The 26,636-nt window shown below is 36.2% G+C and overlaps 1 protein-coding gene across 1 annotated transcript in view; it reads left to right on the top strand.

Annotated features, from left to right (window-relative positions):
• Positions 1 to 26,636, top strand: part of FAT1 (FAT atypical cadherin 1) — a 100,344-nt gene that overhangs the window by 46,668 nt on the left and 27,040 nt on the right. Inside the window, 9 exon segments of the mRNA XM_071432259.1 lie at positions 3,808 to 3,869; positions 6,610 to 6,939; positions 7,449 to 7,659; positions 11,855 to 11,994; positions 19,468 to 19,743; positions 19,957 to 20,167; positions 22,701 to 23,609; positions 23,612 to 25,393; positions 25,396 to 26,636. The exon segment at positions 25,396 to 26,636 is cut by the window's right edge and continues 378 nt beyond it. Of these exon segments, the coding sequence (XP_071288360.1) occupies positions 3,808 to 3,869; positions 6,610 to 6,939; positions 7,449 to 7,659; positions 11,855 to 11,994; positions 19,468 to 19,743; positions 19,957 to 20,167; positions 22,701 to 23,609; positions 23,612 to 25,393; positions 25,396 to 26,636 (5,162 nt within the window).

The raw sequence follows: 26,636 nt of genomic DNA, 5'->3' as shown, positions 1-26,636 counted from the left end.
TTGCATTTCTCAAGAATGCTTGACCTATCTTGCCGTAGTGACATTGATTTCAGGTGAAATAATAGTCAGTAATGTAACTTACTGGAGCTTATTGTTCCTGTTGGTTTTGGGAGAGGGGAGCTGATAAAAGGAGGCAGAAGCAAAATGCAGGAATATGACTACAAAACAATGCTCTGAGTCAGTTTTGCTTTGAAATAGAATGGTTTGTCACAAGTGACCCGTTTCTCACACATGCTGTTGTTTCATTCAGTAATAAACACATTCTCCCCACCTCATAACAAAGATTTCAAAAGTGAATGTTTTACAGACTTCTTCAGAGTTTAATGGAAATATTTTACTTGCCACTCCTTTGGGGATGTGGCATGTGCAAAAATGTGATCATGAATTTATTTTTGTAGAGGGAGGGGCACAGCAAGGATATATATACAAAGTGCTACAGAAAATAGAAGGAGTTCCATCTAAAAAAACATAGGAGCAGAGCAGAGTGGTGACTTTTGTTGCATGGAGCTAACTTACATTAGGTCCAGTAATTGTCCCCAACCCTCTTAACAGGCAGTTGCAGTGCATAGGAGCACTTGACTTTATTATCACAGCGGTAGTTCAGGAAAGCTCTTCAACAATGGATAAAATCTGTTGGTGCAGCATTAAACATTCTGTAATATAGAAAAACCTGTCAAAAATAGAAAAATGTAGTGATTGCAATAATCAAACCTTTTATAGTCTTAAGCTGAAGCGAGACGCTTCACTGAAGCTAAATTTGCACTTAGGAAAGTGTCTAGCAGTAAAGAGTTAAATAAAAAGAATGTCATGCATGTATATGTGATTCTAAATCCAGAAGTGTTACATTTCCTTTGTTGGCATTAGTTTCTGCTGAATATACAGGATATATATGGTGAAGACTAAGCCCTTCTGTTATTGGTCTGAAGTGTTTTAACAGAAGTGTGGCATGCTTGGCTGAAAAGACTGGAAGTTTTAACAGATCAAAGCATGTATATTTTGTTCTTGCTGGATATTTTTCTGCTTACCTATTTGCGTTGTATTGACCAGCTTCATTAGCAGGAATTTTATCTGGAGCAAGACTTCCTTTAAGAATCATTAGTGTGTAAAGTAGTGGTACATGGTAGAATTTTGTTTTGAGTGCTTAAAGCAAAAGCTTTGGAACGGTCTTTTGATTGATATTTGGTTTTCTCCAAGTATTAATTGCCATCTTTAGGAGTGGCTCCCGTCTTCATGGCTCTTGATGAAAAATAAAATGGATAGGAAACTATTGAAACGTGCAATTTTTCTGATCTCATGTAATCCTCTACTTGCTGCTGCTGTGAGAGATGGAGTCTTATTATTGTCAGAGGATGTAGGCTAACTATTGAATATTCAGGTAAATGCAAGCATCATAAGGTATTTCTGCTAGGTTGCTTTATTTTTCCTGTGTTTTTTTAGGTTTTCCCCATTTTCAACTCAGCTGTTCAACAGCAGTTCAACAAAGCCTTTAGTGGCTATGCTGCAGTCTACCCTTTTCTCATGTAACTGTGGTGAACCTTGAGATTAATGCTTCATGGGAGGGCTTGTGCTGGCTTTTTACAGAGGTACTCAGTAGAAAAAGGTTTTCGGAGAACTTGTGTTTCCTGAAGTGACCTGCAAGTCTCTTTGCTGGAAGGAAGCAGATGAGGTGGCAGCTGTGCCACTTGTGCCCTTCCAATTAACAGTCCTATTCTGGTTCCCATAGTGCCTGTGAAAAGAAAATGTGTTATCTAGACTTGGGTAGAAAAGTAAAGCTTTTTAGAATATGTGACAATAAATATTTTCAGTTGTCATTGTTCACAGCTCTGTAATATCCATGTGAAAATATTACCTCAAGAAGGTTAATAGACAACTGTCACATCATATTCTCTTTCTTCCCTTACCCCTTCCTAAATTCACAGTAATAATGCAACTTTTTTCCTTGTAGTTTGGTTTGTTTCTTTTAGGGTTTTGTATGTTTTAATTTTCATTCCCCCTTTCTTTGTAACAAAGGACAATTACTTCATAATACCAAAAGATATCTCCTAACAATAGCAAACGTATCTCTATGTGCTGTAAAAGCATAAAAATGTAAAGCAGGAGAAGATGACATATCATTGTCAAGAGTACTAGATAAATAATACATTTGATATGATGGCAAACAAAATTGCAGGAAAAACAAGGGCAGATTTGACCATAATTGGAACAGCTGTTATTTGCACTGTCTGTTTTTTGCAGGATAGTTGTTTGAACATTTGACAGCTGTAATATCACCTTATATAGGTTTTGTTCATATTATTAATGTAGGCTGTCTGTTTTGTTGGTATAAGTAGACTACAGCTGTTTTTGTCAGAAGCACTGAGCAGCTATGCACCTGTGGTATACAATCCTGTTTCTCTTGGCCTTTCTCTTTTAAGTGAAATTGAAGTCCTGATTGCTTTTCTTACAAACTCTGCTTTTTATCAGCCGAGAGAAAATTGAAGGCTTTTTTATTGTAGCAGACAAGCTTTGAAAATTTTTTAAGTGAATTTTAATTTTCCTTATATAAGATCATATTAATAAAAAACTTACTCTGTAGTTAGAAAATGGAACATGAAGTATGCCACTTGTATTTTGATCTATTTCGTTCTTCATTGGGTAATTGCTTTTCTGTTTTCCAGTTTGACAATTAAGGATCAAGGTGGCAATGCTTTCCTCTCACTATCAAAAGCTGAGATAGTTGCATAAAATGTCTTCTGACATTGCATTTTCCTCTGTGTTGCTGCTTCAGAGAATATGGGATGCTTTGCTCAGTAGTTGCTTAAGCTGGGCAAATCCAAACCTTGGAGTTTGCTTCATGAAAGCCCAGGATGGGTCTAGCAAAATTTACTAGCACAGGCTCAGTCCCATGTGAACACAGCAATGGTATTTGTGGGGCCAAGTTGTACCTCTGAAAATGTTAATGTCTTTCTTTGCTTTTGTGCAGTAAAGAAACTGAATTCTCATGTGGCTGCACCCATTGCACAGTTAACTCCCCAATAGCAAATCATTCTGCTATAACTCAGAGTTGAGCAAGTTTACTTTTTGTGAAACTCAATAGTTAAAATTCTGAACTAACTGTTAGGGAGAATGAATTCAAATAAGATCCCTCTGTATTAAGTTTCACTGTCTTTTTGTTACTTCTTACTCTTTGATTTCCTTCATTTAAAGAAAAACCATCATGCCTTCCTAACCTTGCATCAGGAGTGTATCAAAGTCTTGTGATATAAATGTAACATCATGCATCAAAAACTTGTGGTTCTTCTCTGCTGTTGTCAACAGCAACTGTTTGACTGCTTGTCATTGTGAAATTAAGTGAACAAATTGCTCTATTTTTTCTATTATTATTGCATCTCTTCAGGTTATCCTTCTTTTGCCTTTATCACTAATATTACAAATAGGTGTTTCTCCACAAGAGGAAGGTAATTAATTCAGATAATGTCCCTCAGCACCCTTTGAAAAAGGCAGTTGAAAACAAGATTTCATGTGGAAGAATTGCATTCATTATTTTGTCAGAAACATAACACACACAGATATGTTGGAACACTGAACTGTGTTTGTCTTAAGTGTTAAAACAGCTTAGTTTTCAGATTGCAAAGAATATTTTCACAGCTTTTGAGGATTGGAAACCCCTCACCCCTTTCCTTAATGAAAGCATAAATTCTACAAAAATGGAAGTGGCCACCTAAGAAGAAATTGATATTGAGGATACCAGTAACTGCTGATTTAACCTAACCTTCATTCAGATGATTTTCTTGAAGGATCTGATTAATTATTCTCTTACATTTGCAGGGCTAATTACAACCACATCCAGAAAACTAGATCGAGAGCAGCAGGGAGAGCACATACTGGAGGTAAATAATTTATTTAGATTGCCAAAAACAGTGACTGTAAGTTCATTGCTCTTTTACAGAGAATTAAGTTTGCCATGAAGAATTCAAAAAACTGGATTTCAGAAGTAATTTCCTTCTGTGTTCATTATGTTGCAATGCAGATAACCACCTATCTTATAAAAACTGTGTGTTGAGGCTTTTTTGCTAAAAAAGAGTAAAGGTACAGATTGAATGCAATTTTTTTTTCTGTATCTCAAAACAAAGATTTACATTCAAATGGTACAAAGGCATGATTGTTAAAAGGAGTGTGATTCCTCTTTTTATCTCCCTGTGTAATTATTGGAATAGCTATTTCAGCCTAACTTTTGCTGAGTATAGGCTTCTGCAAAAGAAGTGCAGAATGTTTTTGTAATACAGAGAACACAAAAGGATAGTATGTAAGTAGCCTTATTTTTCTGCATAACATGTTTACCAGTCTCATCAGTTGCAAGACATGCATTGTAGAGCCCGAATCCAAGAGCATGAAACTTGTGACATAATGCTTTTATTTAACTGCATTTAATTAATTGCCTGGAGTTTATTTAAGAGCTTTTGTCATTCTCTGTCAAACAACCTGAAAGGAAAACACATAGAGAACTTTGTCATCCAGTTTCACAATGTTATCAAGCAGTGTAATGGTGTGGTTCTTCTCCTGTAATGAAGACTTAATGTTCACAGTGATCCTTATGTCCTAAGATTTATCTGGAATGTTTATTGTGCCTCTTGTCCTGGATGACAGATAAAAAACTGCAATGGGAGTTGGCCAAATTAATGTTAAAGACAGAGAAGCACCTCTAGACTTACTCAAAACTTGTGAAATCCATAGAAAGGTGTTCCAATAGGAGACAAATGACTGCAGAGACATGGAGATTAATGTATTTATTCCCTGATAGCACAAACTATCCCTTTGCATAATTGCAGTATATGTGCAGTCTAGCTGGGCCTTTTGTATCCCTTTGGTGCATTGTGAGCTGGATTAATGCAGCTGTTGGACCAATTTTTTTATCATTATTTTAATTTCTGTATCAGCTTTGTACCTAAGTAGCAGTGGGGCAGAATTTCTTCTGCAGTGTGTTTCTAGAAGTAATAGTAACAAAATTAATTAAATGGCAAATCTGATATAGTACTAGACATAATATTCCTGTATATTTTAAAGTAATTATATAATTCTCTTTTCAAATTTGTCTCCTCAGATCGGGTTGTCTCAGTTTCCCAAAGCACTTCATGTCCATTATGTCTTATTTCTATATTGGTTGTAAAATTGGTAAATCATGATTTATACTTCTCTATATATTATACTGTATTTTTAAAATTAGCTTTATTCAGTAAATAAAATAAGCTGTGGATTGTTTTCTGATCCTGAGGCAACACGGCCCATATGGCTTTGACTGCTTACACCTTATCCCTGGGACAGGGTGACCACATGTTGAAAATTGTGTCTGAATTGTGTGAATTCTCAGGCTGCAGCTAAACAACATGTGTGTGTGCTACTTGTTCTGGGCCAAAACTTATGCCAGAAGTCACACTCACGGTGTAATGTTATGGGCAGTTGTCTGCTTGCAGTCATGCTAATTTAAGCTTAACTTTATAACCTTAAGCTGACATGTACAGAACTCAGAAAGTTTATTTTTAGGATTACAATGTCACGTAACGGTACCTAAATCCTCCTGCTTTCATCATTCTGTATAAAATAGCAGTTTAAGCTCATTGCTCTTTAGTTTGGAACATTGTGTGTTGCCTGCTGGTGTAATTTATAATTCTCTGTTCTTTGTTAATTTTGAATCCCAACTGATTGCTAAAGTTTTAACTAAAAGTCTGTGAAGTATGTGACAGAAGAGCTCTTAACTACAGGGCAATACTGACAGCCTGGCCTAAAGTAGCAGTTTTCCTATGTGTTAGTTTTATGTTTACAATTCTGATAATAGGTTGGAAAGAAACCCAGAAATGCACAGAATGGTGGACAGATCCAAGTGCTAAGTTAATTAATTGAGCATTGAAATGTTGACCAGATGGGTTGGTGGTTTTATTCCTTTTTAGTATTAAATTTGATCTTTGATTGAACTTCTGCTTACATAATAGTAACTAATATGCCCCATGGTTTTATTCCCAGTTTGTGTTTTTTGGGTTCCAATTCACACTTTCTTATGCAGTTATTTTAGATTAGCTTCATGTTATTCTCTCATATCTTAGTATACTCTTGGTTGTCAGTAATGCCTTCAAAACTGATGTCGCATTTAAATCAAATAGATGTTTCTCAAATTTGCCTTTGTTATTTCCTTGGTTCAGGGCAATGCTAATTTTATGTTAATTGACATATTATCCTATTCACCTTGTAATGTCCTCATTTGGGATATGCTTTGATTCTCTCATTGGGTGTGGTTGGGTTTTTTTTGTGAATTGAAAGGTATGTGGTGGTGTTCCATTACAAGTCCTAAAGGGAACAGATATTCAAATATGTGGAAATCACCATCTGTTAGAGATGAGCATGAATATTTGCATTTCATGTTGCATTAAATGTGTCAAAATATTAGGATAATAGCTGAATATACTTTTGAGTACGTTTTGTAAATAGTCACTAAATAGTTTTAGGCAAGTGCTTTAACTGAAGTCAGGGGATAACTGTACAGTTGTTTAGGCAGCTGTAGGAAAGCCTCATTTAGGGAGGAGCATTGTTGGAAGGACCAAGTTTGACGTCTAACTTTACCCTTGTTAATAAAAACAGGTAACAGTAACAGACAACGGTACTCCTGCAAAATCAACAATTGCACGGGTGATTGTGAAGGTCTTAGATGAGAATGACAACAAGCCTCAATTCTTGCAAAAATTCTACAAAATTCGGCTTCCGGAGCGTGGTAAGCCTGAGCGAGAGAGAACTGCCAGGAGAGAGCCAATCTATCGAGTTATTGCTGCAGATAAAGATGAAGGCCCCAATGCAGAGATCTCCTACAGCATTGAAGATGGTGATGAACATGGCAAATTCTTTATTGAACCAAAAACTGGAGTGGTTTCATCAAAGAAGTTTTCTGCAGCAAGGGACTACGATATCCTTTCAGTGAGTGAAAATCCTGTATATCATGAATATGTAACGTGTTCTTTTATCTGTTCATTTCTTATTCTGTAGCTGGCAGGTGAGTGACTGCAGGATCTGAAGGACGAAAGCTTCTACAAATCCAGAAGTATTGTTTTGTGTGTTTGTTTGGTTTTTATTGAGGGATGATTTGAGATGTTTGTATTGTGTATTAAGAACTGCCATTCTTTCCCAGACCTTGGCAGATAATTTATGTGATGAGGGAACATAAGCAGTCAGTTTGACTCACCTTCAGGAAGAAAGCAAAATAAAAGTGAATTTATGGTAACAGTTTGTGCTGCTATCAGGTGCTGCATACTTTTTCTCCATTTGCTGCCCAGATAATGAAGGGCAAGTGGCACTTTGAGAGACACTTAACCTTTTTGGAAATATCTCACACGAGCAAACATGCTTGGAGCTTATTACTGCTTTCTATTTATGTGACATAATGATTTATGTGATCCTGTAGCCTAAAAGATGTGTCTGTTTCACAGATTAAAGCTGTAGATAATGGTCGCCCACAAAAATCTTCGACTACGCGGCTTCACATAGAATGGATTCCAAAGCCCGTCCCACCCACAGAGCCTATTTATTTTGAGGAATCATTTTTTTCTTTTACGGTGATGGAAAGTGACCCAGTTGCTCACATGATTGGTGTAATAGCTGTTGAACCTCTTGGAACACCACTTTGGTTTGACATAACGGGTAAGGATGCCTTAAGGGCCTTTATTATTAGAAACAAATGCATGGAGTCTGAGATACTGGAGGGCTCATTGCAGCTTGATTTTAATCACTCTTCAAATAAATAATGCAAGGCTTTGACATTCTTTAAATGCAAATGCAGATTTTATAAGTCAAAATTATTTAATTTTTATCAATGCCACTCTGTATCAAAGATTAAAATTAAGTTGCAAAATATCTGCTGTGTTACAGTTTTAAAATTGATTTCTGAATATTGAGTCACTTCAATGAAAACTGATGAAGTCAATCTCATAGACTGTATGATAGGAAAGGAAGTAAGAGGCTAGTTTTCTGCAAAGCAGGGTAGTACGCTCAAAAAGAAGTTTTACTGTTCACATGGATTTCTTCTCCTCTGGGCTGCTTCTCAGTTTGCTGTCCTTTGATTCAGTACTAAAAGGAAAGCTTGCAATGTTCCTAACCCCAGCAATCTTCTTCTTGTACATATTCTTTCTACTAAATCATATCTTAACCTCTACTATTGAAAGGGGATTTCTAACCAGTAAGATGACTACATGTTGATGTCATGGTAACAAAATTAATAGTACTTTTTTCAAGTTCAGACTTAGTCCCTAGACTTATGAGCACCAGTAATACACAGAGTGTTCACTGCATAGCTGATAGTAAAACCAAGTTCTGTTGTGTGCTAAGTGTGTATGAATCAAGGAGAATGGCATAGCTTTGTTTCAGGAGAGGTGCCTTGTAATGAACTGCTTCTAGTCTTAAGTGAACTCTTTCTCTCAGTCTGCCAGATTTTTGATAGATTTGTGATTTTTCTACTACATTCACAAGAAAAAGGATCTTTTTCATCTTGGTTACTACTGAAAACTTTAGCCATTATTATGATGTTAAGCTGCTGGGAAGAGCATATTTTAAATTAATTTATTTATTATTTTAATTTTTTTCTCAATAATTTAAGTATTTTAAACATCTGTTTTGCTGGTATGTATTTCCTGAGGTGTACTGAGAACAGCAACAGTTAAAAATAAAGTTTATAAAACTAACACAAGTAGCAGGAATATACAAATGCCAAATTTCAAAAAAATTTCAAGCACATGCAAACAGATACAGTTCTTCCCTAAAATCATGCTTCATGCATGAACAATCTCTGATGATAGTGATAATCATTGCCAATTCATTAAATACTTACAGAATTACAATATAATTTTTTTAAATGGTTCTTTTAAATGTATTCTTGAAAAAAAAAGTTCCTGTCCAAATAGATTATAATTGATAAAAAGTGTTGGTGTTTAGACAAACCTAGATCTGTACAACTCTCTAGAGGGACTAAAAAGTTGAGGATGCTTTCTCGCATTCTCATAGGAGCAAAGTTCTGCATTCGATATATTTTGGAACTGAGGCTGCTCTTTCATTGTTCTCCCAAACACACTCAGGGATGTGGGAGTAGAAAAGCAGAAAGTATAAAAATAAGTGAGCAGGAAAAATGAGAAGGTATTGTGTACTCCAATTCAAATTAGGGAATCCATAGCAAACAAATATCTGTGGACTGAAATGAGTCCATTAAAGGGAAGGTTAAGAAAGTGACATTGTCAGAGAAAGGTGAGCAGTTCATGGAGATGATAGAATAGGCCTCAGAGGTTTCTTGGAATCTGAACACAGTACAGCAGTGATTTTTTTCTGGAGCCTTTTATTAGCAAAATTTGTTAATTAAATTGAGGATGTATTTTCCTATTGTTCTTAGCGTGCCTCAGTTGTTATGCACTGTGAACAGTGTGTACATCTGAATAGAATTCTAATTGATAGTATTATTTTGATCTGCTCCTTCTAAGTATGCAGCACAGTTGGACATTTACATATTTTTATTGTATGCCTAATGCAGAAAATGAATGATCTTTTCCTGCTCTTTTTAGAAAGACATATACAGAAAACTCCATGGGGAAAGAGCATAACTTGTCCAAGCATTGTTAAATAAACCATTTTATTTTGATGGTTTTCTTAGTAAAAGTGTTTTGGAAAATTTGATATATGATCATATTGTGAAGTTATGGCTACTCTTACAGGTGGTCACTTTACCACCCTCTTTTACTGTTTCTAATAGCATGAATGAATTTGATTGACAGCTTTCCTTTGTGTTCTGTGCTTGCTTTCCATGCTTTCTTTCTTTTTGGCTGAGCCAGGAGACAAGCTTGCTAGTGAAGTATTTTACATCTTACAGATGGCTTGTGACCTGAACTGTACAGCAGAAGGTATCTGCTGAGATCACATAATTTATTACCAGATTATGAGATCTGAAATGAAAGCGTACATTTATAAACTATTTATTTTATTAACCCTTCGGAAATCAAAGTGCTCACGGTTGCATTTGTGACAGGTTCGTTTTTGTTTTGTTTTGTCATCATTACATTTATACAGCATCAATTCTGAGCATCCAGTTTTGGCTTTGGCCAAAATTGTTGCTGTTACACTTCCAGTGTACTAGATGCAGAAGTTTGGGTTGAGTTCTGCTTCAGCGGATTACCAGATATCACTGCTATTACAAATATAGGCAAGGCCCTGGTGATTTTCTTGGTAAGGAAGTGAAAAATGTTGGTTAGAGAGCTTGTCCTTGTGTCAGGAAAACTGACTGAACCAATTCATGCTCATTCACTTTACTCTTCCCTTAAAATGTAGAGAACTTCATTGAGACATCTGAGAAAATGGTTTTGCCTGCCAGCTATAAAAGGAAAAACTAGATTCACCTTCTAAAACTGACATACTACTCAAAGGCCATTAAAAAAATTCATCTGTTAAGAAAAAAGCTGCTGCCTTTCATGATGTCCAGTTTCTATCCATTTGAGTGATTCAGAAACTGCTGCTGGGCCAGTAAGAGGAGTTGGCTTTCAATTGAACTACAAAAATTATGTGATATTGGTCATTACCAAATATCTCAAATCCAGTGAAGCAGAATCCAGCCCATCTTTCCTAAACTGATATGTTTGTCATGCAGTGGAACCTTCTAAAGGTGAAATCCTTTTTACATGTGAATGGGGGCTCATTTCAGTATTTACTGCTTTTTTTCTTGGACTAAGTTCAAATTTGCAACCTTTGGAACTTCACCCTCTCACTTCTAAGCTTGGCTTTTCATAAAACGCATTTAGTGATTTGCAAAGCTTAGCATGTATAATCTTGTTAAAGGAAAAAAAAGCACTCAGATGATATCTGAATGCTATCTGCTAGCCTTGTAAAATATAATTAGAAAAACACATGCCCATAATTAGGAAAAATTGGTTTGCCATATCTAGCACTGGCTTGACCAAAATAAGAATTGATTCTTCCATTTTAGGCAGTTTATTGAGAGGTCTAAAGCAATTGTAGTTAAATGGCAGTATTCATCATCACTAATAGTATTTGGACTTAATGGACATTGCATTCTCAGGGCAGTCTGCTCCATTGGCAAGATGATGATCAATTAAATGTTTAAACAACTGAGTGTAGCTATTGATCTACACAGTTATTTAACTATATTTCAAAGAGTAATTTGAAAGTTTCGCAAGGGAAATTAAGATAATTTGCTTCAGAAAAGGAACTTGACCATATTTAAACATTGGACATTTAAACATTTAGCACTATTCTATCTCAGTAAGACTGAGATAGTAAATTCCTTAGATGCTCAACATTAAGATGATAATCCTTTGGAGGTACTGCAGCTTTTTCAGCCTTATCTATAATCACATATGAATATAATAATATGTATTCTGCTCTAAATGACAAAAATTTGACTGTATGTCAAATGGGATTTTAATGTGTTTTCATAAAAAGTATGTTTTTCACTTATTAGCTGATAATCTACCCAAAAGAAACGATTGCATTTGATGCAGTAATTCTCAATGTCCTGCTCTATGGAATCATTAAATTCCATGGTATTGTTGTTTTTTTTTTTTTAATAAGTAGAGAATCTTGCTAATAAGAATGTCCCTGCTGACTTTCCATGAGCTGGGCAAGTCAGCTTTGTCCAAAACTACTCAGTTTTAAATATCTATTAGCAGCATATCATGTTACCAGGAAAAAAACCTTAAGTATTTAAACTAAATGTATGTATAAATATATGTATGTATATTTCCACCTTCATTAAGCATTGGAAGACAGAACATGATCATACATAAAAACTATGATACAATAATGCATTTTATTAACTTCTCCCTCTCACAATTTCCTGAACAAGGTGGTAACTATGACAGTCGATTTGATGTGGACAAGGGCACAGGAACTATCATTGTTGCAAGACCTCTTGATGCAGAACAGAAATCAAATTACAACTTGACAGTAGAAGCAACAGATGGAACCAGATCTATCAGCACTCAGGTAATAAACTTTCTGATGAAGCACTTATAAAAAGAGTATGTAGCCGGAGGGTGGGGAAGCTGTTGGGTTTTTTCTCACCATTTTTTTAATCCTACGCAATGAACATGGTTTGTTTAAATTAGGGACTTTGTCTAAAATAGAAATGAATTCTGATATTCACAGACCCATGTTGTTTGGTGGGTTAGGTGTAAAGGTAGTGTGTTACTATACTGTAGTCTGAGCCAACAGTTTTTAAGTTATAACATGTTCCTGCAGCTAAATAAATGAAAACATGCATGCATGACTCTCTTACAAGAAAAGGATTAATACTACTCATCTGAATTACTCCTCTTTACAAGCTTCTTCAAAATCACTACATGAAGTGATTACTGTACTTGAAATTTAAAGACAACCATTTTAAAATTTTGTGGTTCCCCTCCCCCTGGAAGATCTGTGGATGACCAGTTGTACAATATCCAAGAAACTAAGCTGCTTTTTCTGCAGAGTGTACGTATAGAAACAAGGTTTAGATATAACATATGTATATATATCTTCTTATATCTTTATAACATCTCTTTGTATTCTCCCAAATACTTTATTTTAGTTTTGGTGAAAGTAGAGATTGTTTAGCAATCTCCAAAAATACAACCTCCGACAAACCAATGTTTTAAAATTACCTTTTTACTAAAGCTCTCTCTGATGGTGGCAATTCTTTGCAGTTGGACTAATAAGTTCACTTAAAGCTGCAGAAGCCTTTTATGACAGTATTGTCTAATTCATAGTAAAGTAGTTTATGATGTATATCCCACCTGTTTGTCCCATCTAGTGTCTTTCCCCAGCCTAGAACCTAAATATATTTGAAAGTACAGCTTAGCTGAGGTTGGTGTGAATAGAGCCATGATTATAGAGGAGCTTCTCTTTTCTTCCAGATAGAAAGGAAAGGCTTTATTTACCGAGTAAAGACTGTTGGGCTTGGACAGTGATGTGTCTGTATTACCTACCCCTATCATTGACCTTCCCTTCAGGCACTCAAAGAGCAATAAGTGGGTTGCTGCTGTACATGGAGATCTGTGCTACAAATACAATTTCTTCTTGTTCCGCTTCTGTGCAGCACATATGTTTTTCTGTTATCTTTTCTAATGTCTTCTATGTTGTCTTCTGCTTTTAGCCAGAAGATGTTTTTTGTCAATGTTAAGGATTTTAAACAGAATCTTTATTGAGCTGACTGCATGTCTGGAGGCTTGATAGGTCAAATAGAGTAAATTTGATAGTAGAAGGTGACCAAGTTTAGCAATTTCCTTTAAGAAATGCCTTTTCTTAAGAGGTGACAATTGTGAGTGATTTTTCTAGACCATGAATCTTCAAAGACAGCAACATGTTTCCCAGTAGGAGCTTTCTGCAATCATAGCTGTGGTGCCATTGCCTCTGGTGCTGATAACCACCATAAACAGTTTGGAGAATCCTGCTGTAAATTTGTTAAATTCACCTACTTGTAGTAAAAATATTGAGCAGGTTCACTTCTAGTGATTACAGAATGCTGGAGAGAAGGCAGGAATTTCTTAGGACCAAAAAAATAGAGGAAACACAAATTCAGCTACTGTTCAAAAAAACAGCAAGAGGCTTTTCCATACACACTTCCCCCCCCACCTACCAAAAATGCATTCAAAGATGCCATCATAGAGGGTGTTAGGGTAGCCTGGGGTCTAGGCAAGGCTTAATATAGGGCCTTGGTGAATGCAGATAAGCCTATCCAGTGCTGCTGCTGGCATAACTGAATTTATGCACGTCCTGAGCTGTCACAGTGCAACCATAATCTGCGTTGTCTTTTAGAACAACCAAGAATGGGAAGGTCAGAAAATTACTTTAACCCTCACCCCTTCTTTTCCCCTGAGTTATGTGATTCATTTAGTTCTTCTTGGGGAATGCACAGTGTACTTTTTGTTCCTTAAATGAATTTGTTATTTTAACATTTTGTAAAGCTAAGTTATCATTATAAACATTTGCCCCACAGCACTCTTCTCCAGAAGAACTGGAGTAGTAGTCTCACATTTGTAATTTCTGTGATTGCTTTTTCTGTGATTGTTTTTCATATCTTTCTCTTCCTCTCTCAGGCTTGGCAGGATCAGAGACTGTGGTTTCTGTTACAAACAAGCACAAAGGCTTCCTTTGCCTTGTCTTTCTTTTGCTCTACTCATGGGATAGCACAAGTTATACTGTTGCTGTTGGAGTCTCACTGTGGTGTATTAGATTGAGGAGTGTGGATTAGTTCAAGCTCTGCAACTGTTGGTGCATGGTCCTGATTTTAATTGATTCTCTTATCTCCCCCATAACTCCTGGCCCACCCAAATGCACTGATCTGTTAAAATAACCTTCAGGACTATTCCTCAAAAGATGCATTTCAGATCAGGCTTAAATTAGGGGGTTAAAAATGTTGATACAAAATCAAATTTGAAGGTGTGATTTATGGCTGCCAGTGTGTAAACTCCATTACTCACTGTAAAAATACTGATGATTGAAGTTTAAATGCTGATGTGGCATTGGATTCTTCTAAGAGCTGATGAACAGTTAAAGTGGAGGGACAGGCAAAAGAAATTCTGAATTCTGAGTGCATACATGAGGAACAACAATATGCCATACAGAGCTTTTAGCTTACAAAGTAATTGCTATAAACACTGGATATAACCAATTTAACAGATCTTGATTAACAGCAGAGTAAGTAATTTTACATTTAATTTGAAAAAGGAAATGGCATTTGCAAGAGATTGGGGAGGGGCACAAGAAATGAAAACCTTACTGTGTAAAAGCAGTGTATTGAATCTGACTTTAAACTAGAAGGCATTTGCTGGCCTCAGGCCATTAACATCTGTAGAGCATTTGACTCTTTCAGGACTTCAGTTAAATAGCTTTTTTGAAAAATAAAGCCATAGTAGGCGTGGAGTCTATTAGAATTTTGCATGCATCTAAATGCCAAATGCATGAGGCAAAACAAGGACAAACAAATTCCAGGCCTACAGTAGTGGTGTTTGACGTGATGTTAGAAAATACTAGTGTCAGCCTTGGAAGGATTATGATTAAAAATAAAATAAAAATACAGAAACTAAATAACTGAATCTCACAAGTCAGCGTACCTATGTACTGAAGCAGAAAATGTTATTCACAGGCTCTAAGTAGTGATAAATGAACTATTGAATTGATTTTTGGGGGAAAACCAGAAGAAATGGTCCTGTTTTCTAGCTGTAGCCACTTGCAGTCATTGCTATGTATATCAATTTTTTTCATTGAAAGTGATATTTCAGATGGTTTACAGCTAATTGCAGCATTTTACCTATTGCTTTGCTATTGCAGAATATTTAATGTTACTTTTTTGCAAAATCTATATGGACATGATACTTTGGGAAGTATCATATAGATAAATGAAGTATAGAATAGTCTTCATTTACTACATCTTTGCTTGTAATTTTGCTTGCAATTGCATTGCTCTACAGAGACAGAGCTGGAATGAAGTTATATCATCTCTGGATAATACGTTTTATTTATGAAAATTATATAAACATGTCAATGTAACTGTAATGTAAGTGTGGGACAGGAGCAGATTTTAAACTCCACACAGAATCAGTAAATGAAAAATGATATTAAAGTAACCTAAAATCTAAACATTATGTTTAAATAGTGCACATTGAGTATGTTTTGTCAATGGCACATATCTCCTCTTAGTAGCAATCAGTACATCCCTATGCAAATTTAGGTTTCACCTGTCAGATTATTAATAGATTTTAAGTCCTTCCTCAAAGTAATCCTGCTTTGTTCTCTTATAACCAGTGTACATCGCTCTTAGTGGGATCTGTGGGCAGAAGGCAGCTGTGCAACACAGCCCTTGCATATTTTTGCAAAATAAATGAAGTTTCTTTAGTTCCAGAGCATTTTGTTTCAAAGATCACATTGTGGTCTGCTGATGTTAAGCTTTTCTATATTGTGCCTCTTTAATGTGCAACTCTTTCTTAAGAGATAATATTAGCATATTTCATTTGAATTCAATCTTGTCATTTCATTGAGAAATGTTCAAAAGCTAGTTTTATTTTATACTGCATGTTATGCTAGAATAATACAAGTTCTTCATGTGTTCAGACACACTAAACCATATTTTTCTGTATGGGTCTTTAAAACTGCACTCACAATTATTTCTGCAAGTGCTTTCCATTTAACTTCAAGGTCTTAACAGTTTACATGAAAATTTGGTCCTCTTACAATTAAAAGGTAATTGCACATCTAGCACCTGTCACTTAGCCTCAGTAAGAATTCCTGAATTGAAAATAGGGTTTCCTTACTAAATTTATTTAATATTTATTTAATAGTTCACATTGGAAAGGACCCTGGAGTTCTAGTTAAAACTCCTGGTCAAAGCAGACCAAAGTGCAAAGTTGACCAAGTTTTTCAGTGACTTGTCAAGCTCTAACTGCCTGGGTTGACTTAGCACAACACCTCTCCCTTGGACTTGCTTTTATACTGATGTTGAACCACTCTCCTTGAAAAAATAGTTCTCTTATGTCCAGTTGTATTTTCTCTTATTGGAGCTTGTGGGTATCACCTCCTGTCCTTTCACTGAGCACCTCTGAGAAGAGTCTGGCTCTCTTTCCTGCACCCCTTCTGTGGAGAGATAGCTTTTCAATCCCCACTGATTTTAATGACCTCTCATTGGATTTGTTTCATTTTGTCAAGGTGTCTCTCCTGTACTGCAGGAGTGGAGGTAGTGAATCTATCTTCCCACCAGAGAGTGTCAAACAGAAGGGGGTAATTCCTTCCCCCTGCCCTTATTAAAGCAGCCCAGTGTGCCAAGTTAGACAAGTTACCAAAAGGGAACCCATCAGGTCACATCATGCTTGTCCACCAGAATTTGTGCATAAAGTAATAATGTCACTGAGAGAAAAAGGAATCCTAGAGTATGTAGATAAAACTCTTGAGTTTAAAAGAAACTTTGGATTTTGCATACATTTAAAATGACTGCATTAATATATGAAGTTGTGTATTTTTAGTGTTTGTCAGTGTGGAGAAAAACTGCATCCAGGCAACTAGTGTGCCAAGTAATGGAATACCTGAGCTAAACATTTGTAGTGACTGAGTCACTATGTGTATTTCTTAGCAATATTTTTTTTAATAATTCATATTTAATAATGTTGTACATTTTGAGGAGCTAACTCCTTATCTTTTTACCCCAACAGTACTTTTTGGAGGATTTCTCCTTATGTGTCATTTTAATTGCTTCACTAGCTAATACCAGATTTGATGCCAAATCCTGATCAACAACTGACTTTTCAGTTAAGCTGGTTCATTGGATAGTCCTGTAGGTACTGATGCTGGTTTTAGAGTCACTACATTCCTGGCATTTAACTTAGTTGTTTGCATGGGGATTTTTGTGGTGCTCCATTCTAGTAATGTTATTTTTCTTTATTTGTTTTGCATACTACCAACAGCACAGGTGGCCATGTCTTCTGCTCCAAAGATTTGCTTAACAGAATTGCTCTATAGTTGCACACCTTCTCACTTCCAATTTTAACCTAGGTTTCTGTGTTTCCTCATTTGGGAGTGGAAATAGACATGAACTTAAATAGAGATTTTAATTTAAATTCATTGCATTTGACACCTCATCTTTTCACTTTGGTTTTTTTTTTTTTTTTATGAGTCTGACCTTAATAGTTTCTTGGTGATGGAAAAGTAATAAAATAATTGGTGATGAGTTCATTTTGAAAGCACATTATCCGTTAATTAAGTGTTGTAATTGTATATGGCCTTTAAAACTTTCATTTATGCAGAAGTTTTTTTTATAGTTTGACTTGTATTGAGTGTTGGGGCTTTATATTTTTTTAAATTGTTTGTTCATCTTCATTTGGTATCATTTTTAATTTTCCTGAGCACAGTTATTCAGTGAGCAGCTGTTTTTGCTCAAATACTTTGTAAGTGTATTAGACCTTTCTGTCTTCTTCCACGAGGCATTATAATGTATTTCATTTATACAAAATTTTGCTTTATTGCATCCTGTTTAATCATGACAATGTAAAAAGATCACATTTTTTATGTAATACTTACTCTTCATTTTCCAAGTTAATTTGTTAGTTAATGTATTTAAAAACTTGTCCTAATATGTATCCTGGGTCACGTACCATTAATATTTCTCCCCACTGAAAGTCAATATTTAGTCTAACTCTTTGTTTCTTTTCTTTAATCTGTTTCTAATCCATGACAGAACCAAACTCCTTAGTCTCCATAGCAACATCTTGCAAGGGATTTTATCAGTGTGCCAAACAATTCAGTTTTAGAGTAAGATGCTAGTTTTGCAAGGTTGACATTTCTTCTTCCTGTAGCAAGAGCCCTAGCATTTCCTAATTATTTGCCACTATCAGGATTCATCTAATTTAGTTTCTACTGCATGCAGTTTGGTACCTTGTCTAAATTACATCTGTAGGCTCCCCCAGTTACCAATGGAAAGCAGTGAGTGTCTTCAAAGAGCAATTTAACCCACTTACAGGATTGTTAAGTCCCTATTTTAAAAACCTGTTTATATATAGCCCTTAACAAATGTATACAAAGCTCCTAACCTTTGGATGGATAGAAGCATGGCTATACGTGCAGCACATAAAGAACCTGAATTTAGCCGTGTGTTGCTGGAGCTTTGCTGTCGACTTGCCAACTCCTTTGCATTCCTGTTACTTGTCTGATGTTATCACTGTTGAAGGAACAGGATGGTGGCTGTCTGCCTTACCCTTTTCATACAAAACTTGGGTGCTGTGTAAAGCAAGTGGGGCTGCAGGGATCTTGTGTGGTTCCAGTGAGCAATATTATACAAAGATGCAATTTGAAGCATCAGATTTAATTTAACTGTAACTTCAGAGAAATTGTGTCGGTGACCAGTGAGGTATGCTGAAATTGTGCCACATTTTTAGAGAATAGTAAACAAAACCACCTGCAGTTCTTCGAAATAAGGGACTTTTGTGGCAATTCCACCACTTTTCTATTCTTGCCTAAGCTTGCAGATGTGAGGGGCTGAAAGAGGACTGGTTATATGTGAGGGCAAGGAGGAGTATTATGCATGCACTGCCTTGAGAAAACATTGCTTAAAATTGTAAATTTGCACCCCAAAGCAGTACTCTTACCCACTCTAGGATCCATATTGTATATTTTAAATTTTTAATTCCAAAATTAACAAGGAATTTTTTTTTTGTCTTCCTTTGGACAAATATGATTCCCTTTAAGGTGTCTTATCTAAGATGTTTCTGGTTGTATAGATTTCTGGTCTGACTTTGGGGAAGGTGAGGCAGATTTGGCTTTAGTGACATTATTCTTCCCTACATGTCTTGGATCTCTCCTCCTCTCAGCAAAATAAAATTGTCTTGAGGTGGTATTACTTCAGTATCATGGTCTAATTTTTAATAAAATATCTTCCTTTTATTTCTTTTTACCAAATATCATCAATGTTTTCCCTTTCCTATGGTATCATTTCAGGTGTACATCAAAGTTATAGACACAAATAATCACAGGCCTCAGTTTTCTGCTTCAAAATATGAAGTTGTTATTCCTGAGGATACCTTACCAGAGACAGAAATTCTGCAAGTCAGTGCCACAGACAGAGATGAGAAGAATAAACTGATTTACACTATGCAGGGCAGCACTGATCCCATTAGTCTTAAGAAATTTCGTCTGGACCCTGCAACTGGCTCCCTTTATACCTCAGAGAAACTGGATCATGAGACCATGAACCAGCATATTCTCACAATAATGGTGAGTACGCATGAGATTTCTTCTGTTGTGAGTTACACACAGATACTTTTTAATGTCCTTTTAGTTTGTCCCCATAATTCAAACGTCTATTTGTACGTTTAGTTTTGGTGCAGTCTTTGACTCTGTGGCTGATTGCACCATGAATTATTGCTAATACCTGGTGAACTACTGAAACTCCAGTGCTCATTCCTGGTGATGTGCTGACTGTTGCAGGTTCGAGATCAAGATGTTCCTGTGAAGCGCAACTACGCCAGAGTGGTCGTCAATGTCAGCGACACGAACGATCACGCCCCGTGGTTCACCAGCCCTGCCTATGAAGGACGAGTGTATGAGTCAGCAGCTGTTGGATCAGCAGTACTCCAGGTTACAGCATTAGATAAGGACAAAGGAAAAAATGCAGAAATTGTGTACTCTATTGAATCAGGTATAGTCACTTTCTTACATTTCCAGTCTGTTGAACTTGCTGATAGTTTTTCAACTGTAGACGTGTGAAAACATATCTGTGAAAAAAGGGGGACAGTGCGGGTTTATGTGCCATATTCTGAGAGATGTATTGAAGACACAGCCTCAGAGTATTTAAAAGAAAATTTAAAATATTCAGCTATATCCTTTAGCTGTTTATGTTATCCTCTAGATACATTTGGCATATTTTAGTAGTAGGGGAAGAAAAAGCCATCTCGGAATGCTCAAAAGGAGTAATTTCTTTAGAAATTACAGAATCTGTAATTTCTGTAAGAAATCATTCCATTCATGTCTAAAATTGCATTCTATTTTGATATTGTAGGTCTTATTTTCTGTGGCATAGGCAAAGCAAGGATTTGATGAATAGAGTAAGAGCTTGAGACAAGTGTTTTTGTGTTTAATATAATGCAGAAGTAAGGAGCTCAAAAATAACTTAAATATGCATGTATCAAACTCCTAATTATTCCCAGCTTTTAAGGTAAATTTTTTAATAGATGCAGCAAAGAAGGGGTTGCTTTCTATACTTCCCTGTGGCTGATTTTAGTAGTGGGACCGCTATTCTAGCTTATTAAAATATTTGAGAAATTCCTTAAGAGTTGGTCAGTTTGGCATTAAGACTCCTTCCAGATTGCAGGCCAGAAGAGAACTGCTCCTTATTTTTAACCTCAGTACATCTTTCTGAACTTGCCTACAATAATGTGGTTCAAATTGTGGCAATTTTTAATATTCGAAATCAGAATGACATGGATTGAGTTCACTTACCAGACAGAATTAGATTTTGATTCAGTCCATTAAATCTGAATTAATACAAGTTTGCCATTATCAAGGTCCTAAGTTTTGTAGGTACCATGACTAGAAAAAAAGAGTTATTTAAATTTCATTCCTTATGTGAAATACTGTTTTCAAGGTAAAAAATAATTTAAATAAAAAATCCAATAACAAGCATAAGAGACTATATATTAAAGAGGACAACAACAGGCAAAATGTTACTCAGTTTCTGTTGCATGCAAAGTGATATGTGCTTTTTTTATTTTACATAAATTGCTGTGTAAGGGATAGGAATTATTTACTATAAATATTTTCCTTTTTTTCCCCAAAGTGCTGTTTTCAAATGAAAGCACACTTTAACACTGTATTAAAACAAAGCTTTGATTATGATACTCTGACAAGAATGAATGGTTTTGAGTGTCTCATAACTTGCTTAAACTACATGAGATTTTTCTGTCATTTCTAGAAATATGACATTTTACTAAGCATTTACTAAGCAAGACACCAACATCCATGAAATTTTTCTCTTTCCTTCCCATTTTGTCACTGCTTGTTTTCTGAATGCCAAACAATGGCAAGAAAAAATGTGTGTGCCTGCAGTCTAGAATGAAGTGACATGCTGTTCTGTTCCTTTCTTCTAGCTTTTTATAAGAGTAAATAAAATAAACCTTACAGTAAGACCTGTAAGGTTTATTTTATAGGATGGTGATCTACTGGGAGGTTAAAGCATTATAATTGATATTCTAAGCAAATGGAAGGAACATTCCTTAAATGCTTATAATGGCTGCTTAGATATGTAATGGGATATTCTAAGAATGCCACTGTGTTTTAGAGTCTGCTCTAAAAAACCCAAAAATACCCAACCAAAAAGCACCAACAGTGAAAAAAAACTCAAACAAAACACAAAACCTCCTTCTTGCCTACTTGTGTGCAGCGCTCAGAAGTTTTTAAAGACTTTTTTTCATGCTGAGATCATCGCTTTGGTAATGTCATTTTTTAGGCTAGTAAAATGTTAAATCTTAGCATATTTAATACATAAGCAGGGTCTTGCATGCAGTGTAGTTCATCTGTATATTTCAAAATTTGAAGCAAACAAGTGTTTATGTTAAATGGCAGCTGGTTCTTCTCAGTAGGCATTATTTTTCTTCTAATACAGTCACAGGGAATAACTTGTCTGTGTATCAATAGGAAATTAAGAGAGAGGTAACTATTTGTCCAATTTAAAAAGTTTGGTTTTGAATCAGTCATTTAAACAATACTTGTATAAACAATTACGGTTCACAAGTGTTTGTTCACAACCCTTCTTTTTTTCACAACCCTTCTTTTTTTCTTGTCCAAACGTTCCAGTTGTTTTAGATTATAAAATGTAACTTTTATTCCACTAATATTAACTTCTGAATATATGTTCCTTTCAGCTACAGTTGATGTTTAAGTTTGCTAAAAGAAATTTTTTGCATTAATTTTCAAGTCCTGGATGGCTTTGCTAACTATATTTTATGCAGTATTCCCACAAGTAAAGTTAGAATTACTGCCAGCTCTTGATTACAGAAAACTTTCCAGACAGGCTAACAAGTGTTTATCAAGCAAAACTAAGAAATTCTCATAGTCTCTGTTCTGTCTGTTCATAGTCTCTGTTCCATCTATGTCTTTTTAAGTATAGAGCTAAATAAGCAGTCATCCCTTAAATTCTGCATTCCTCTTTTTAATTGCTTTTTCTTTCTTCACAGGGAATATTGGAAATTCCTTCCTTATTGATCCCATTTTGGGTATGATTAAAATTGCAAAGGAATTAGATCGTAGTAACCAGGAAGAATACAACCTGATGGTAAAAGCTACAGATAAAGGACATCCTCCAATGAGTGAAGTGACCTCTGTGCACATATTTGTTACGGTTTCTGATAATGCCTCACCAAAATTCACAGCCAAAGAATATTCTACAGAAATCAGCGAAAGTGCCAACATTGGCAGTTTTGTTGGAATGGTTACAGCATACAGTCAGTCTTCTGTAGTTTATGAAATAAAAGATGGTAATTCAGATGATGCCTTTGCTATCAACCCCAACTCAGGTGTCATCGTTACTCAGAAGATACTTGATTTTGAGACTTTGCCTTTTTATGCTCTTACTGTGCAAGGAACAAACATGGCTGGCTTGTCCAGTAATGCAACAGTTTTGGTACATCTTCGGGATGAGAACGACAATGCACCAATTTTCATGCAGGCTGAATATACAGGACTCATCAGTGAATCAGCTTCAATTAACAGTGTGGTTCTGACTGACAAGAATATCCCATTAGTAATTCGAGCTACAGATGCTGATAAAGAATCTAATGCTTTGCTTGTTTATCAAATTGTTGAACCATCTGTCCGCCAGTATTTTGCCATTGATTCTAGCACTGGTGCCATTCGGACAGTAATGAGTCTGGACTATGAGGAGACAAATATTTTCCACTTTTCAGTGCAAGTACATGATACAGGCATACCACGTCTATATGCGGAATATGCAGCTAATGTTACTATTTATGTGATTGACATCAATGATTGCCCTCCTGTGTTTTCAAGAGATCTATATGAGACATCCCTTCTGGTTCCAACTTATAAAGGCGTGAAAGTCATCAGTGTAAATGCCACTGACGCAGATTCAGGCATTTTTCCCAATTAATTTATTCCATTATTGAAGGCAACATTGGAGAAAAATTTTCAATAAACCCTAAGACTGGCGATATAACAGTACAAAACACAACTCAGTTAAGAAGCAGATATGAATTAACAGTGAGAGCATCTGATGGCAGATTTGCAAGCACTGCATCTGTAAAAATTAATGTGAAAGAAAGCAAAGCAAGCCAGCTGAAGTTCACACAGAGTTCTTACTCTGCGACAGTGCAGGAGAATTCCACAGAGGCAAAAACAATAGCTGTTGTTACTGCTATAGGGAATCAAATAAATAAGCCTTTGTTTTACCATATTCTAAATCCAGACAGCAGATTTAAAATAAGCCAAACTTCAGGAGTCCTTTCCACAACAGGAATACCATTTGATCGTGAACAGCAAGAATCTTTTGATGTGGTCGTGGAAGTGACAGAGGAAAATAAACCATCAGTTGTTGCACACATTGTAGTTAAAGTCACAGTAGAAGATGTAAATGATAACGTTCCATTTTTTGTCAATCTTCCATATTATGCTGCTGTTAAAGTAGACTCTGAAGCAGGCCATGTTATTCAGCGTGTGACAGCAGTAGATAAAGATACAGGCAAAAATGGAGAGGTGCATTACTATTTCAAAGAACATCATGAACATTTCCAAATTGATCCTACTGGTGAAATCTCCCTGAAGAAGAAGTTTGAACCAGACACAGTAAATAAGGAGTATCTGGTCACAGTAGTGGCAAAAGATGGAGGAGACCCTGCATTTTCAGCTGAACTTACAGTCCCAATTACAGTTATGAGTAAAGCTATGCCAGTCTTTGAAAAGCCTTTCTACAGTGCAGAGATACCAGAAAACATTCAGCTCCACAGTCCTGTGGTACATGTACAAGCAAACAGCCCTGAAGGACTCAAGGTGTTTTACAGCATCACAGGTGGAGATCCTTTCAATCAGTTCACTATCAACTTCAACACTGGAGTTATAAATGTTGTTGCCCCTCTTGACTTTGAGTCTCATCCAGCCTATAAACTGAGTGTTCGAGCAACTGACTCCCTAAATGGGGCACATGCTGATGTGTTTGTAGACATAATAGTGGAAGACATCAATGATAATCCTCCTGTGTTTACAGAGCAGTCTTACATTGCAACGCTTTCTGAAGCATCTGTTGTTGGAACATCTGTTGCACAAGTGAGCGCTACAGATGCCGATTCTGGAACCAACAGGGGAATTTCCTATCACTTGGTTGAGGATAATAGTGAAAGTCATGACTACTTTCACATAGATAGCAGCACTGGACTCATTCTTACAGCAAAAACTTTGGACTACGAACAAATTAAGCAACACAAGCTACTAATAAGGGCCATAGATGGTGGCATGCTGCCCTTGAGTAGTGATACTATTGTAACTGTGGATGTAACTGATCTCAATGATAACCCCCCACTTTTTAGCCAATTGCTTTATGAAGCCAAAATTAGTGAACTGGCTTCTCGAGGACATTTTGTGACGTGTGTGCAAGCCTCAGATGCTGATAGTACAGATGTTGGTAAGCTGGAGTACTCCATTCTGACAGGCAATGATCAGAAGAATTTTGTGATTGATAGTAAAACTGGCATTATCACCATCTCAAACCTACGCAGACAGACACTGAAGTCACATTATAATCTTAATGTGTCGGTTTCTGATGGTGTCTTCAGAAGCTCAGCCCAAGTCCATATAAGTGTAATCAGTGCCAACATGCACAGTCCTGTTTTCAGCCAGAATGAGTATGAGGTTGAACTCGCTGAAATGCTCCACTGCATACTTTGGTTACTGAAGTTAAAGCAACAGATGAAGACTCTGGTACACATGGCCACATCACTTACCACATTGTAAATGACTTTGCCAAAGACAGATTTTATACAAATGAGAGAGGGCAGATATTTACCTCTGAAAAGCTTGACCGTGAAACACAAGCAGAAAAAGTAATTGCCATTAGTTTAATGGCCAAAGATTCAGGAGGGAAAGTTGCTTTCTGTACTGTTAACGTAATACTTACAGATGACAATGATAATGCTCCTCAATTCCGAGCAACAGAGTATGAAGTAAACATCGGGACTGATGTTCCACGGGGTACTTCGGTCATTAAAGTCTGGGCATCTGATGCTGATGAAGGTACAAATGCAGACATCACATATTCTATTGAAGCAGAGTCTGAAAACGTAGAAGAGAATTTAGAAATTGATTCATTGTCTGGTATAATTACTACAAAAGAAAGCTTAATTGGTTTGGAAAATGAGTTTCTTACTTTCCTTGTTAGAGCAATTGATGGTGGATCCCCCCAAAAAGAGTCAGTTGTTCCTGTCTATGCTAGAATACTCCCACCAGAAGTGCCTGTGCCAAAATTTTCAGAACCATTTTATTCTTATACTGTCTCTGAGGACATTCCAATTGGAACTGTGATAGATGTTATCAAAGCAGAGCATAATCAGACTTTAGTATATAGTCTGATTAAAGGGAACACTCCTGAAAGCAACAGAGATGACTTTTTTGTGATTGACCGACAGACTGGAGAGTTGAAACTTGAGAAGAATCTTGATCATGAAACAACTAAGTGGTACCAGTTCTCAGTTCAAGCACAGTATGCAAATGAAGATTATAATGTTGTTTCCTCAGTGGAGGTTAGCATTCAAGTAAAAGATACAAATGATAACAAACCCATTTTGGAGTCCAACCCATATGAAGCATTCATTGTAGAAAACACACCAGCTGGAACAAGAGTCATACAGGTTAAAGGAACTGACTTAGATTCAGGGCTCAATGGGCAAGTTACTTACAGCTTGGATCCTTCTCAAGAGCTAGACATTATAGAATCTTTTACCATAAACATGGAAACTGGCTGGATTACCACTCTGAAAGAACTTGATCATGAGAAACGAGACAAATACAGGATCACAGTGGTTGCATCTGACCGGGGTGAAAAAATCCAACTGTCTTCTATGGCTGTGGTTGAAGTTACTGTCACAGACGTGAATGACAATCCTCCA

This window comes from Agelaius tricolor, unplaced genomic scaffold (genome assembly GCF_023055355.1).
Source record: "Agelaius tricolor isolate 1412-34295 unplaced genomic scaffold, bAgeTri1.0.p SCAF_8, whole genome shotgun sequence".
NCBI lineage: Eukaryota > Metazoa > Chordata > Aves > Passeriformes > Icteridae > Agelaius > Agelaius tricolor.
This window is presented reverse-complemented; position numbering and strand designations above follow the sequence as displayed.